At 36.5% G+C, this 14,139-nt stretch overlaps 1 protein-coding gene and 1 non-coding gene across 5 annotated transcripts in view; both read left to right on the forward strand.

The window, feature by feature from the left end:
• Window positions 1–14,139, forward strand: part of LOC136255428 (midasin-like) — a 116,463-nt gene that overhangs the window by 93,659 nt on the left and 8,665 nt on the right. For all 4 annotated transcript variants that reach the window (XR_010700893.1, XM_066048188.1, XM_066048190.1 and 1 more), the window contains exons 71-96: window positions 46–140; window positions 188–291; window positions 446–687; window positions 737–841; window positions 898–1,020; window positions 1,068–1,257; window positions 1,310–1,362; window positions 1,410–1,503; window positions 1,574–1,661; window positions 1,711–1,807; window positions 1,864–1,979; window positions 2,033–2,120; window positions 2,219–2,392; window positions 2,449–2,537; window positions 2,594–2,692; window positions 3,734–3,969; window positions 4,034–4,116; window positions 4,164–4,223; window positions 4,770–4,931; window positions 10,539–10,679; window positions 11,136–11,408; window positions 11,501–11,597; window positions 11,651–11,736; window positions 12,523–12,595; window positions 12,725–12,894; window positions 13,547–13,636. Coding sequence is in view for 3 of the 4 variants with exons in the window: in XM_066048188.1 (XP_065904260.1) it covers window positions 46–140; window positions 188–291; window positions 446–687; window positions 737–841; window positions 898–1,020; window positions 1,068–1,257; window positions 1,310–1,362; window positions 1,410–1,503; window positions 1,574–1,661; window positions 1,711–1,807; window positions 1,864–1,979; window positions 2,033–2,120; window positions 2,219–2,392; window positions 2,449–2,537; window positions 2,594–2,692; window positions 3,734–3,969; window positions 4,034–4,116; window positions 4,164–4,223; window positions 4,770–4,931; window positions 10,539–10,679; window positions 11,136–11,408; window positions 11,501–11,597; window positions 11,651–11,736; window positions 12,523–12,595; window positions 12,725–12,894; window positions 13,547–13,636 (3,228 nt within the window). In the remaining variant the exon portion in view is untranslated. The remainder of the gene's footprint in view (window positions 1–45; window positions 141–187; window positions 292–445; window positions 688–736; window positions 842–897; window positions 1,021–1,067; window positions 1,258–1,309; window positions 1,363–1,409; window positions 1,504–1,573; window positions 1,662–1,710; window positions 1,808–1,863; window positions 1,980–2,032; window positions 2,121–2,218; window positions 2,393–2,448; window positions 2,538–2,593; window positions 2,693–3,733; window positions 3,970–4,033; window positions 4,117–4,163; window positions 4,224–4,769; window positions 4,932–10,538; window positions 10,680–11,135; window positions 11,409–11,500; window positions 11,598–11,650; window positions 11,737–12,522; window positions 12,596–12,724; window positions 12,895–13,546; window positions 13,637–14,139) is intronic.
• Trnam-cau (transfer RNA methionine (anticodon CAU)) lies at window positions 10,767–10,839 on the forward strand. Its single transcript has one exon. It is a non-coding gene; the product is annotated as a tRNA-Met (tRNA).

Genomic DNA, 14,139 nt, shown 5'->3' on the forward strand with positions numbered 1-14,139 from the left:
GATCACATGTGATGTTGTATGTGTATATACCTCTATACCTGTTAGGACTGGGAGACATACGCCAGCTCTAAAGTCTCTCTGATGGTTCATCTTGATGAGATCACCCAACTAGTGATTGAGTGGAGAAGGAAAGAATTAAGGTTAGAGTCACTGTGTCTGTTGTAAGTAGTGTAACTTGTCACAATAGTCAATGGAAGAACTTGCTATCATCTTGTAAAGTTGAGGCACAGAAGACATGCAGTAAATGGTGGTTCCATTTGTATCATCTATTACAAGAATGTGATCCAACAGGTTAGGAATAGCTAACATACATGTTCGTATTGAAGAATGCAATACCAAGTGTTAGCTTACATGTAACTCTGCTTAATTATTAACTGGCATAGACAAATAGTTAGGTAGTATAGGTGGAGTGCATTGTATAATAGTTTTAAATCTATCCCTACAGATGAGGAGTCATTCTCAAGCACATGTCAAGCCATTCAAAAGTTCATGGAGTGGTCTTCATTGGGAGAGTACACCTACCGACTGGCCATATTAGGAGGGTTTGCCAGCGATGACAACACCATTGATGTACCCCACACACTACAAACTGTTATCTGGAACACTCAACAATTCTATCAACAGTTTATAACTAGTGTTGACCAGGCCATTGAAAAGCTGTCACTACCAATAGTGAAGGAATTTAAGGTACTCCATTATAGCATTTATTAGTATTGTAAATAATGTTGTGTTATAGGAGTACTTGACAATTGTGAGGTGGAACGATGGGACATACTGGGCACTCAAAACAAAAACTGATAAGAGTAAACGTGTGCTAGCTAAACTGACTACTAAATATAAGGTACTGTAATATACCTGTGTTGTTGTATTGTAGTAGATTATTTTTGATTTATTTAGGAGGTTCTTCAGCAACCTGCAAATCTTGTTATTACTGATAATAGTTTAACATCTGAGTCAGTGGAAGGAGACTCCTCAAAACTTCAACTATTTTATGAGTCATTCATATCATCCATTCCTAATGTAAACATGTTAATGTGCACATTTTATATATTATAATTTTTGTCTAGTTCCAGCAATTGTCTACATCACTAACAGATGATGCAAGTTTCCCAGTCACTCTTGATCCTGCCAGCAATGATCCTGATGTGACCACCTTATCATCTATTGTACTGATCAGTCGATTACACTCACTTGTTGAGGAGTCAATGTCTTCAAGATGTTTTGTTGAGATCATTACTAGTATTGATGACCTAACTGGTAACACATGAGATAATTATAGGAATTACAAATAAGAGAGGTCATTTTCTAGGTACAATTATTAATACGGTAACCGAACTCTCTCAAACAGCCTACATTCATGAGGTAAATATCGAGTTACTATCCACTAATATTAATACTGGGTTTCATAGCTACCCAAAGATAAACAAACTGCAGCTGCCAAGAGCAATATTGTACAGAAACAGAAAGCCCTCAGTGATTTGTTTAAGGCACTAAAAACAATTGGTAAGAGATATGAAGTTGATGTAAGATACAGCTAGGGATTTGTAGTGACCATGTGTGTTTTGTATTGTAGGATTGTCCTATCGTAAAGGGCTTAAGACTATACAGAACTTTCAGTCACTGTATTTCACCTTGCCAATTCTTGAATGTCACGTTTTAAGGTACTGATATTCTTTTTCTACATCACCATTCATATTTCTGTTATTTCAGTGACAAAATATCAGCTCTACTATTGGATGGTAACTCTTATTATTTCAAGTGTATTGCTAGGCACAAAGCATTATCAAATATTACAACACCATCACAAGTAGGTGGTTTATACAAATGATAGGAGTGATAGTGTCTGTGTGCGTGTGTATACAGAGACTCACACTGGGTCAGTTATCAAGATGTAAGGGATTTGCTGGTGATATTTTACAATGTGTCACCAAACAACGATTCTTACTTGCCAACTTGTTGAAGAATTACGAATGTCTAAGGTACTTGTGTTAAGTTTGCTCTTTCTATGCTTTACTATGTATTAACCATGTAGCTCTATTCAGAGTACAATGGATAGTTTGTGTGCCAGTCAAGATGGAGAACAACAAGTGTTTTCTGCTGTTGATTCCCTTACATGGATGGTAATATGTTTATGTGTTAGTGCGTAAATGTGTGGGTTGTGTACATGGTGTAAATCAGACTTGGTCCTCTTAACTTCTATCAAAATGATTCACTTTAGGAGGACATGTATCAGTGTTTTGAGGAGCTGTTGGTTGCAGTCAATCATTGTAAACAGCTACTTGAGACTGTTCCATTGTCATCGGAACAAGCTTCACTACATTTATCAAGTTGTCCACCTTTCCTTGATACTAATGGACATGAAGTGTGCCAGACATGCACTGATAAACTAAAGGTATGTAAGATATTATGTAGTATTTGCCCCAGTTGATATGTGTGTGTTGTGTGCAGGCTATAGCTGATGATGGTAAGGCTGCTCTACTTGTTGCTGCCAAAAGAATGAAGTTCAGTAGACACCACAAAATGCTACTATCAACGACGTATGCAAGTGTAGTTGAGATATAAGACTGTTTAACTTACACGTTCTTCCTTTTAGTCTTGATGGTCAGTACTTACTGAATGGTTACACACAACTCAGTGATATGGTTAACACCTTCCTTGTGGTAAAGCATGAACTACTGGGGACCACCCACAGGTAACTTGTAATATGTTAAGTTGTGACAATTCCACTGTAGCTCTGCATGGGTGTAAGTCAGCATTGAAACTGGGTCACTACTACTGACCCGGATGACCCACTGACGCGGATGTGACCTGGATTAATTAAACCCGAGGCTTGCATAAGAGCTATGTTTCGGGCTGTCTCGAATCGAGTGAGACTACATTTTGAGCGTTCGATTCGTGTTGAGTAAACGAGTAGTTATGTGATAACTAAGCCGGTAAGTTTATAATTTAAAATCAGTCAGTGGGTTTGGTTCCATGTAGCTACTGTGAGTTTACAGACAGCAATTGCTCAAATAGGGTGTGGCTTCGTGCATACCTAGTATTACAATTTCCCGATATATTAAAGTGGGTGTGGCTCACAAAAATACTTATCGTGATGCAAGACTAGACTATGCACAACTTGTACAATAATTGATTAGTGGGCGTGGCTCCACGTAAGCTTGCAGACAGCAACAAACACGGTTTTGTGCTACAGACTGCACTTACTAATAAATGGGCATGGCTAAGTGTACATTTGTAATGTGATAAGTGGGCATGGCTCACGAAAGAGCTGCGCGACTAGCGTTAATAAGTTTCCACGTCGTCAAACTAACAATTTCGTTTCTCACGTGATCCAATCCGGGTCAGACCCAGATAATCTGTAAACCGGTCGGACCTGGATGACCCGACCCGGTTTCAACGCTGGTGTAAGTGTTGTTCTTACATTTGTGTTTATGCTATTGTGTGTATCAACAAAGAAACTGGTATAAACAAATATCTTCTTGCACACTCTACTTAAGGCAGGCCGTTGGGTTATATGTATGTAATTGAATGTTATTAACCAATTTAACCATTATATCTGATAGCTCATGCACTGTACATAAGGTATGCACAACCATTTTGTAGTGGTGAGATAATACAATTTGACTACACACATTTTTTAAAGGGACAAAAGCAGTCACCTGCATGGTTAATATTGATATCAAGTTTCTTTCCTTGTTTGTTTGATTTATTCATGTAAATATTTCTACTATAGTCATATTGGAGTGTTCCAGTTTATTAAAGAAGTTACTGATCACATCACTGAGAGAGTGACATCATTTCAACACTACTACAATGACATCACCATCACTACCAATATTGATGATGATGGTAGTGATGGTGTGGATGAACTGACCTCAATGATCAGATCATCATTTAGTATTGTTCTTATTGAGTGTCAGGGTCTCATTAAACAATATAAAACAATTCAGACATTCACGATGGAATCTGGTAAGTAATGACATTAACATCAATAAAAATTAATAACATTTTTCAATGCAATGATGGTATTTAGATGAAGATGACGATCATATTGAACACTGGGAGGAAGCTTACAATGTTATCTTAGAGATGGCTGGTTCCTCTAGTGTTGAACAAGTTAGCTTTAGTGTCTAATATTTTGTGTGTTGAATATTTGGTTTTAGGTTTGTTCAAGTCTAAACGAAGTGATCACCACTTTAGAACACACGTTCTCTCACAGTAAAGTATGTAAATGCCATACCGTATATTTGTCTGTGAAAAAATAGTTCATCTTGTAGAATTATTTACTGTTACTTGTTATGAGAGCTGTCAATAGTCCAAATGGAAGTTAATGAACTAATTGTTTTTAAGGGCTTTGATGTAAATAAATGCCAAATGTTATTTTTGCGGATTTTAAATGTAGTGGACCCTCAGTTATCTGACCCCAATGTGTCTCAGGTAATGGTAAAAGCGTTCAGTTAAGTGAATTAGCTGGATATTTGAATCCCATACGTTTATATACAGAAATCTGTTGAAATACTCTAACAGAACATACACTTGTACTCAAAATACTCTAATAAAACAGTCATTCCCATTTTGGATAAACAAGGGTACAGATAAATGAGGGTTGGATAACTGATGGTCTACAGTACCACAAAATTCTGACTTAAAAATTTGTTGCCACTGTTGATACTACTGCTACTACTGTGTCTGCATACCAATATCAGTTGTCTGTACAATCATTACTTGATTATACCAGCTACTGTATATAATGGTTGATAATACCACAGGTTGATCCATCAACACTACCACTAGTTCATCAGTTACACTTATCAGTTATGGGATATAGTAGTCTAGTCCACAAGTTAGTGATGGACTTGTTAGCCTCACATCGCACCATGTGCAAGTTGTCATCAGTTCTGTTTGCTGTGTTTGCTACACTGTTCACTAAGGTGAGCGAGTGTATATAATATGTGTTTGAGATTTTGACTGGTATTGTATTCTTTGGTGTTTTCTTTCTTAATGACTTTCACTACTATTTATTATCTAAGTGCATGGCTATTGACACTGGTAAGCGGTGGCATCGAGTACTATCCATCCATCAATTGTTATTGTCACCAAAGAGCTGCTTGTCGTATACATTCACTGCCAAAGTTATTGTGGTAATGACATACTTGACTTTATGCACGGACTTAAGATCTTGCTCTCATCCCTCCATTTCCATGATGCATAATCTGTTTGATTAGCCAGTCAAAAGGTTTAGAGTTGAATATTACTCAGTATTTACTTTTCCATCTGCAGTATGATTTTATATTGTGTCACGTTTTGTTGCTGTATCATCATTACTGTCAGGGTGTTCCCCTGTGGTTGTAATATCTTCAGTATCACTTATGGTATCACTACTGTCTGTATCATCACTGACAAGAATGCCAGTCTGTGATATGGCAAATATGCAGCAACTTAAATAGCAGTTATGTTTTCTCACATCTTTTCATCCAGAACCATATCCAAATTCCTTTTAAGGATACACGCTGCAGCACTGTCAGTGGTTGGTAGCTACATCTAACCAGCTGTTGTGAAGCATATAATATACAGGCAAAATAAATGGAGGGTGACAAAATATTCCAGTATGTCAAACATTGCCTCAGCCTTTTGTAGAATCTTGAGAGTACCTCTTCTGTTAGTACTGCGTATGTGTATATTAACTATCAAGTCATCTTTAGTGGCCTCAAAACATCAAAGCTTGTACTGTTTATCACACTTTCATGTCTTTCCACTGCTTTTCAAAGTATAGTAGGTAGAAAGTTATGTTCCATCCCAATCCCACTCTTGGCTGCACAAGAGACAAGAGTATGAGTGCATTAATTTAATGAGTGTAATTCAACGTTCTCCCTGCAAAACTTTCCCATCCTGTAATAATAGAGGTGGATAAATAGGTTCCATGCATATAATTTATGTGTAAAGATGTACTGATAATTGGATCAGTGATCGGATCGGCTGCCGATATGGCAATTTCTACCATATCGGTAATCGGAACAAATGCTCTGAGAACCGATATTGCTACCGATAATTTGCATGGTAAATATAAGTACCAGCAAAGCAATGAAAAGCCTTTTTGTTCACTACAAACAAATAGAACGTCTCTCTATACTATTTCACTAAAACGCTAAGTTACGAGAAGCCATATGACTGCGTGTGTAAGTACTGCTATTTAAATTTTGTGTTAGAATATTCTTACCCAGATCTTCTGAAAACGGTAGTTGTTATACTTTAAGAATAAAGAACTGCACCACAGGAAAGCTGAACTGATAATCTGTGTATAGTAGCCATCTTGAAAACTAATCAAAACACGGAGTAATCTGGACAAGGGAGCATGTATTAAAATATTTGTGGTGCCTAATTGTCTGGGTTGTGTATTTATTTATTTATTTTATTTTCCAAGAAATGTACAGCCTCAGTTTGAGGATTAATGCACATATGAAACATGCATACAAAATGTTTTACAGTATGATTGATTATGGGATTACTGATTGGTAGGGGAAAGTAATAATAATTTCAGTATTAGAGGCAACACCACCATAGGTAATCAGGTATTGCTGTACCTTATAGTTACATCACTTCCGTTTTCTCTATAAATCATTAGAATAATATGCATCATGCAGTAGTTACACCTGTAGTTCTATTTGATTTACATTTTACAGAATATACAATAATCAGATCGGTATAATCGGCATCGGCTCTTTTAGGTACAGATTAATCGGATATCGGTACAACTGAAAAATCCTTATTGGTATACCTCTATTGCTGTGACATTTGGAAATTTTTGCAGCTGTCATGTTTGCACTTTTATCAGTGGTACATGGCTACATGGCACATTCTCTGCATTGAGTCCAGCTTCACTTAGACTGGATGTAGTCAGCTGTTTTAGTGGGAAGGTTTGCAGGCAAACATACTGTGTTTAAGAGCCCATTGTCTTTTATCTGAACTAAATTCTTGTACCCATAAAAATGTGACATCTAGATATGACTGCTGTACGACACTATATGATCAAAGGTCACCAATGAAGGAAACTGCATAATTTCTACAAGTTCCTTGATGCGCAAAGTCTTTCAATGGTTCTTGCTCAATAGAGCAATACTGTAATTGTGTAGCATCAAGAAGAGTTTGTGATCTGTTCACAAATCAGTATTCTTGTTCTTTCCCAAACTTTCCTTTTACAAAACTGTCAAAGGTCATCTATGTGGGTGCTGCTGCTACTGCTACCAGTACCACACAGAACACTATACTGTGAAAAGATGGTGTACAATTCTTTATATAGTCTTTGTGTCCAGTAATTTTTCTTCCCATTTACCAACATTTTATAACAAAGATGTGACTTTCACAACAAACAATACTACATACTTGATCGGATCTGCCCTTTGTTTTTTTGTTTAATTTGAGCATAAATTCTGATACCACATGCTTTGAATGAGTTAAAGGAAGCAACTCAATGGAGGACTCAGACCCAAGATGCAATTGCCCATCTTCGCGTAGACCAGATGCCATATTTTAAGGAAATATGATGTATTTTAATTATCCGGCTCACATCTGGATAATTTATTTTGCAGATCAACCCATCAAAAAGTCACCCAACTTACCCAGATAGTCTGGCACTTAACAACGTTGTCTCTTTTGCACCACTAGTTAGATCACTAGTCCTCCAGCTATCACTCTGTACTTTGACAATATTCTATGTTACAGACAATGTAGCACATACAGTACCGTACACAGTGAGTATCATCACAATTCAGCACAAAACTCTTTTCAGGTTATGTCTAAGTTCTATAATAGATTGTAAGTCTCCGGCTACTGAGAATTTCACTCAAATCAAAGATTGCATAAAATTATCCAACAGAGTCATTCAGACATCCTTGTGAACATGAGCTATGTCATTATCATAAAGGTGGTTAGTAACCTCCTCCTTCACCAATGGACATGTAGAATACATAGTTTCCATCCATTGTATTTACTGCTTTCCTTTCTTTTCCCCTCATCTTAGCAGTGTAGAGCAATATGCAAGGCTATTCCACACTCGTAAGGATTTCTTTTGTACACCTTTGAAGTGGTCAGTATTGCTGCCTTGAAGCATCTTTAGAAGGCCAAACAGTGCTTATGTTGACCTTTGTGTGAGTAACTGTAGTAACTATTTCTCTTCAGTTAAGATGTAACTCTCTAAGAAGGCATCTAGCAGATACACAAAAAACAAACAATTACAAATGTATTAGCATTGCAACAAGCTAGCAAACCATTTGCCTTTTAAATCATTCACATATACAAAGCAGTTATGTACATAATTATTTCTCTTTAATATTGCTTGCACTGCCATCTACATGACTGAGGACTATTAACAACATAAGCAAATCATCTTGGGACACATCATTTTACTGAGTTGCTGCTTTCTTTTAAAATGTCATGCAAAGTGTAAATTTCATATGTTGTTTCCAGAGGAGTAGGGTAAAAGGACAGAAGAAATTCTTAAAATTTTCTTTTAAACTCTGAATGTACTTATAACAGGAGTGAACTTCAGTAGGACAAAATTTGCCAACAGACAAATGTCGGTATGCTTCAGATTGTACCACTCTCAAGCTTTTGTGACATGGAGGTACAGTTTGACTCTAGACAGCTTTCGAATAGGCACATCTGAATTATATGAAAGCCTCATGATTTTTTTTTCTGTGATTCAAGGTAGTTTTGGTAACTCTGCAAATTTTCTCTTGCAAACACTGGTTCTTTCCAGTAAGTACTTTGTAAACATGACAGCGGTGATGTCAAGTGGTCATGGAGAGTGATGGCACATGTTTCCAAGAGTACACTTTGATGCTTAGATGCTTCTGGAAGTAAACCTGGTAGAGATCTGTGGTATTGGGTAGCCTTGTTTTGTAAAGGTTTGGTGGTGACCATCAAGGTATGTACCACAAACACTCAACAAGTACTTCTACTATCTGCACTCCACTACTATTTGCGGCATCTCTACTTTTCCATGAAAGGTGATATTTTTCTAACAAACTTATTACATTATTATACAGCTTGTCTTTTTTCTAGTTAGTGAATCTTTCTCCAGTTTATCTGTTAATCTAGCATGGAATGCTTCTCTTTAATCAGCCATCATAATAGCGAATGCTAAAAACTTATTTTTATTTGTATTAGATGTTTGCATCTTTTGATTGTGGGATGGAGTACTGCTCAGCATCAAAACAGTATACATAAACATGTCCCAGCTTCTGATGACACTGTGTGTAAACGTTCCTTGTAAAAAATTGCACATCCTTGACATCATTCAGTGTGTAAACAGCATACTCTACTTGTAGCTGCTCCACTATTAGATTAGTGACATATTGTGTGCAAATTGGTCGCAACTCTACAAATTGCAGTATAATCATCTTTAAAAGTGTGAAGTGAATTCCATCGTGAAAACAACATGAGATGTTCATATTTGTACCTTCAAGATGTAAGATATTGATATTCTGGCTGTGAGATCTTTCAACTTTTGGCATTCAAGATAGTTATTGGTAAAATGTGCTACCAAGTTGTATTGATGAGTCACCATTGTGGGCTTGCAGCTTTCCCTATTAATGATAAGTGCTTTATCACTACAAAACTCAAATAGCTCCTGACATCTTTTTCATTTGCATTTCAACATCATAATCACTTAAGCAATTGAATAGTACATACTTTAATAAGATGCCACTGACATTACAGTATTTCACTGCATTGGTGAACTCTTCCTTGTGTACTTTATACTCAGAAGAATAATTACGGAATTCCAATGAGCATTCTTGTCCTTATATATACACTTCCAACAGATATTTACATTTGAAATGCATGATTGACTGCTACAAAACATTTTTCTTAATGCCATCTTCTACCATTAAAGGGGGGCAGTGTGTAAAGCCATACAAGTGCTGAAGTTACACATGTGTGACAAGCATTTGATGTAGTTTTACATAATTAGTCTAGAGATTGTGGTTGGATAGTGAACAACAATTCTCACTTCCTTGTAGCCTTTTACGACAACTTGGTATCATTTTACTGTGCTATTACATGTAAAGACAGGTTATTTATATAAGCCAAGTAGGAGATTATAAGTGGCCTAAATACTTGAAGGTATAAATACAACAGCATGTAGCCACAAGAACAATAGTGCTAGCCCATAGTAGACCATTATTTACTGAACAGACTTGTTTACCACAAGTTCTTGTCAGTAGGCATAGGTCGAAGTGGTTCTTTTTGCTACCAAACAATGATGTGTTCTTTTCTACTACTAACAATGATGTGAACTGCAGGGGAAGATGCCTTACAAATAAAACAGTACAAATTTATACCATTACCATCGCTCTGTTTACAATTATCCTGTTAGAAGATCAGTGCCAGTGGTTGTTGTGTGGTGTTGGTGATACCAGTACTGTATGTGTAAATAATTACTGCATCATTGCCTGTTATGGTGACCTGTTTATCAGTGACGTCCATTTATTAAATTGTACAAGTTTCTGTGAATTATAGCTGGTATTGTCATTTTCAAGGGATTTTGTGCTGAAGATTTAAATGTTACTGAATGTGAAGGAGAAGGAGCTACTGAGTTTGTTGATGTTGAAGGAGGAGGATTTGATGAGGGAACTGGTACCACCAATGTTAGTAAGGATTGTCAAGACTTAAAAGATCAGGTAACTGTTTGTATATTAAGTATATGAACAAGATTATACTTATTGTGGACAATATTATGGTGTAGATAGCAATCTTTAAATAAGAATGCCTCCTTGGCACAGTAGGTAGTGCGTCAGTCTCATAATCTGAAGGTCGTGAGTTCAATCCTCACAGGGGGCATTAATTTTGTTTTACCTTTTGTTGGTTTTATTTTAGGTGAGGTCTTTGTCTTCAAGACAAAAGCCTTGATTTTATATCATTCCCATCAAAAGTCAAACATTATATGAAACGTCAATTACAACAGTTGTGCTCACTGAATAACCATTTCTTTTATTTGCATGTACTCCACTAGTTAGTGTGATATTGTAATTAATGTACTGGTTTAGGAAGTGCAATGGAAACCAAGCCCATGTAATTATATGCCCCCAATCTGTGAATTTCCTTGTTTGATCTTTATTGTATGTCCACTTCTGTAGTTGGAGAATGCAACACAAAAGCCAGAAGATCAACAACAACAACAACAACAGGATAACAACACAGATGATGACAATGAGGGAGTGGAAATGTCAGAAGATTTTGAGGGTACACTGACTGACCTACCAGAACAAGAAGAAGATGATGATGATGTATCAGACAAGGAAGACAATCAGGATGATGAAGATGTTGCTGATCAGATGGGAGACCTGGGGAAGAAAGAACGTGAAGGACTTGATAAGAACATGTGGGCCCCTGAAGATCAAGAAGAAGAGGTATGACTATATGTACTCTGCGTATGCTGTAGTTGTTGTTTAGTATTTACAAAACTGTAACACTGATGATTATAATATTGTTGTGTATTTAGAATGAGTTATCAGAGGCACAGGACAATGTAGATGGAGGAACAGAGATTGAAGGTAGTAATGACATTGTTGCCAAGGATGACTCACTAAAGAAACATGGTAAGTGATGTGGGGTGGCAGTGTATAGTTAGCTAACTGGTTTTTATTTGTAGAAGAGACAAATGAAAATGACCAAACTACTGACGGTAATGATAAAGTTGAGTTTGAAGAACAAGATCCTCAAGACTTCACATCAGCTGTAAGTAATAAAATCCACTGATATCCAGTTACATACGTGCACCACTGTACCTGTACTGTAAAGTCTACATACAAAACACTTTGTATATAGCTAGCTACAGTAGTTAAAATTTTTGGTGCACCAGTAATGGTCATAATATCAGGAATGGGTCATAATGGCAATTCCTTCAGAACAATGTTCATATTCTATCTTTGTTGTTTATTCAACTTTTAATTTTAACTCTTTGGCCCCAAAGCTAATAAAAAAAGTGTTTGTTAATGCAAACGCCAATATAGTGGCTCTCATTACACGCATTCGTTCTAACGCATATATCTCATAAACGAAATATCTTATGAATATACGGTTTGGACTACTCTGTAGTTAACGGATGTTATCCTATAAGCTTTATCCGAGGACTGTAGCATGATTGAGCATGATATAGTGTGAATCTGTGTTTGAAAGATAATAATTATGATGGTATTACCTTTCACAAAGGAGAGACGGAATAAAGAAGGTTAGTAAAAGTTATGATATTGTAGGTATATCCTTCATGAGTAGTTAATTGCAAACCATGGAGGAATAGGTGGTCCCTACACAGATTAACAGTAGCCCAAGTTTTGTATGTTAAAACATGTATTTTACGTAAAATAACTTGTTTTTAAGAACCAAAGCCACTATAGTGGCATTTGGGGCCAAAGGGTTAAAAAGTGTATTAGCTAGTGTATTGTGCGTACTACTTCTATCAAGACTATATAATCTTCTTAATATTATGCTTTTTAATACTGTGACTGTGTATCTTCACAATAGGAACCAATCCCAGATGAGCAGTACAATCCACAAGATATTGAAGACTTACCAGACACGGACTTACACTTGGATGGTATGTATATTGTATCAATAATAAATGTAGCAGTGGACCCTTTGCTTATTTTGTAGTTACTAACTTGCATATCTTACTGTCTATACAGCCATTGCTCTAAATGTAGTAAGCAAAGTCACTCCATTGTAGATGAAGACATTGCTGGTGATGATGATGTTGATGAGATAGAGGAAATGGGTAAACTAGAACTAGACCATAATGAAGATGATCATGATAGTGGAGAGGAGACAGAACAGACAATACAAGACAGAGATCTAGTACAAGAGGATAATGATGAACATGATAAAGCTCCTGATGAGGTAAACTTCATTAACCCCTAAACCCACATAGTCCAGAAAACTGGATATAATCTCAATAAATACACATCATGCCTTACACAAATGCTATAACTTTTGAAGCATACATCCTATGGCTTTGCAATATACATCATTCTACTTGTGATGTAACAAGGATTTAAATGATACCTAGGATTTTACCTTATTGTAAAAATGGTAAGGCCAAACCTGCTGTGTAAGTAATTTTTTGGTATGGAAACACTCAAACCCTTTACATACCTTTATAGAATAATCCATAACTTGATGATGGTTGCTCCTATTAACTTGCAATGTGTTCTGCATCCCACGCTATTTAAGACTTGCGTGATTAACTTCTCCAAATAGCCCAGGGAACGGACTTTTGATTAAAGTGTAGCTTTAAGCTATAGAAATTACCTTCCTCCACATAATTCATGTCTGTATTGTGTAAACATGGAAGTTCTATGAGGGTTTAAGGGTTAAATAGGGCCATCCACTTATGAGACCAAACAATGTGGCCTCAATAATGAGGTGGCCTTTTTACAGAGGTCACAAAGTGCATCTTATTATAATTGGGATCTTCTAAACATGGTCTCTATAAGATGTGGTTAAAGAGGTGGCCGCTAGGAAGTTGCTTATTATATATGAAATGTTACAGAGTGACTGGCAGCCCGACATGACCAGTGTATCAACGAGTGAACAAGCTAATAATATTGATGACAAGACTGCCAATGATGCTAACACTGAGGTAATTACATTGTAGTGTTCTTGTTGCTATTCAACAGTACACATACGTACCACTGCACACACCTTAGTGTCAACAAATAAAGGCTTACCTACTATACAAGTAACACCACATGCTCAGTCAAAATTTGCAGAATGATTGTATATCTCCTAATATATGCTTACTTGACTTCTCGGTTCCCTGAAAGTTGCTTATTATAATTATGTAACATTGTACCACTGCATGCCATACTGTGTCTCCAAGAATTGCTTTACTGTGGGCAGGTTTTGAAACTATAGTAGCTAATAATGTATGAGTAGTGAATTGTGTTGCTTAGCTAAGGCATGTCAACTGAGTTGTTTTGTGAGCCCATCCAACCCAGATTACAAGATTATGAAGTTTTGTAAGTAAATTAATCTTATACAAGAGTACTGTATGGACAATATGATATGCAACATCACTTTGATCCTCCCACACAAAGTACAATATATTGCCTTACTCACCATTGTTTGGCAATGGCAAATGTT

Source organism: Dysidea avara, chromosome 5 (genome assembly GCF_963678975.1).
Source record: "Dysidea avara chromosome 5, odDysAvar1.4, whole genome shotgun sequence".
NCBI lineage: Eukaryota > Metazoa > Porifera > Demospongiae > Dictyoceratida > Dysideidae > Dysidea > Dysidea avara.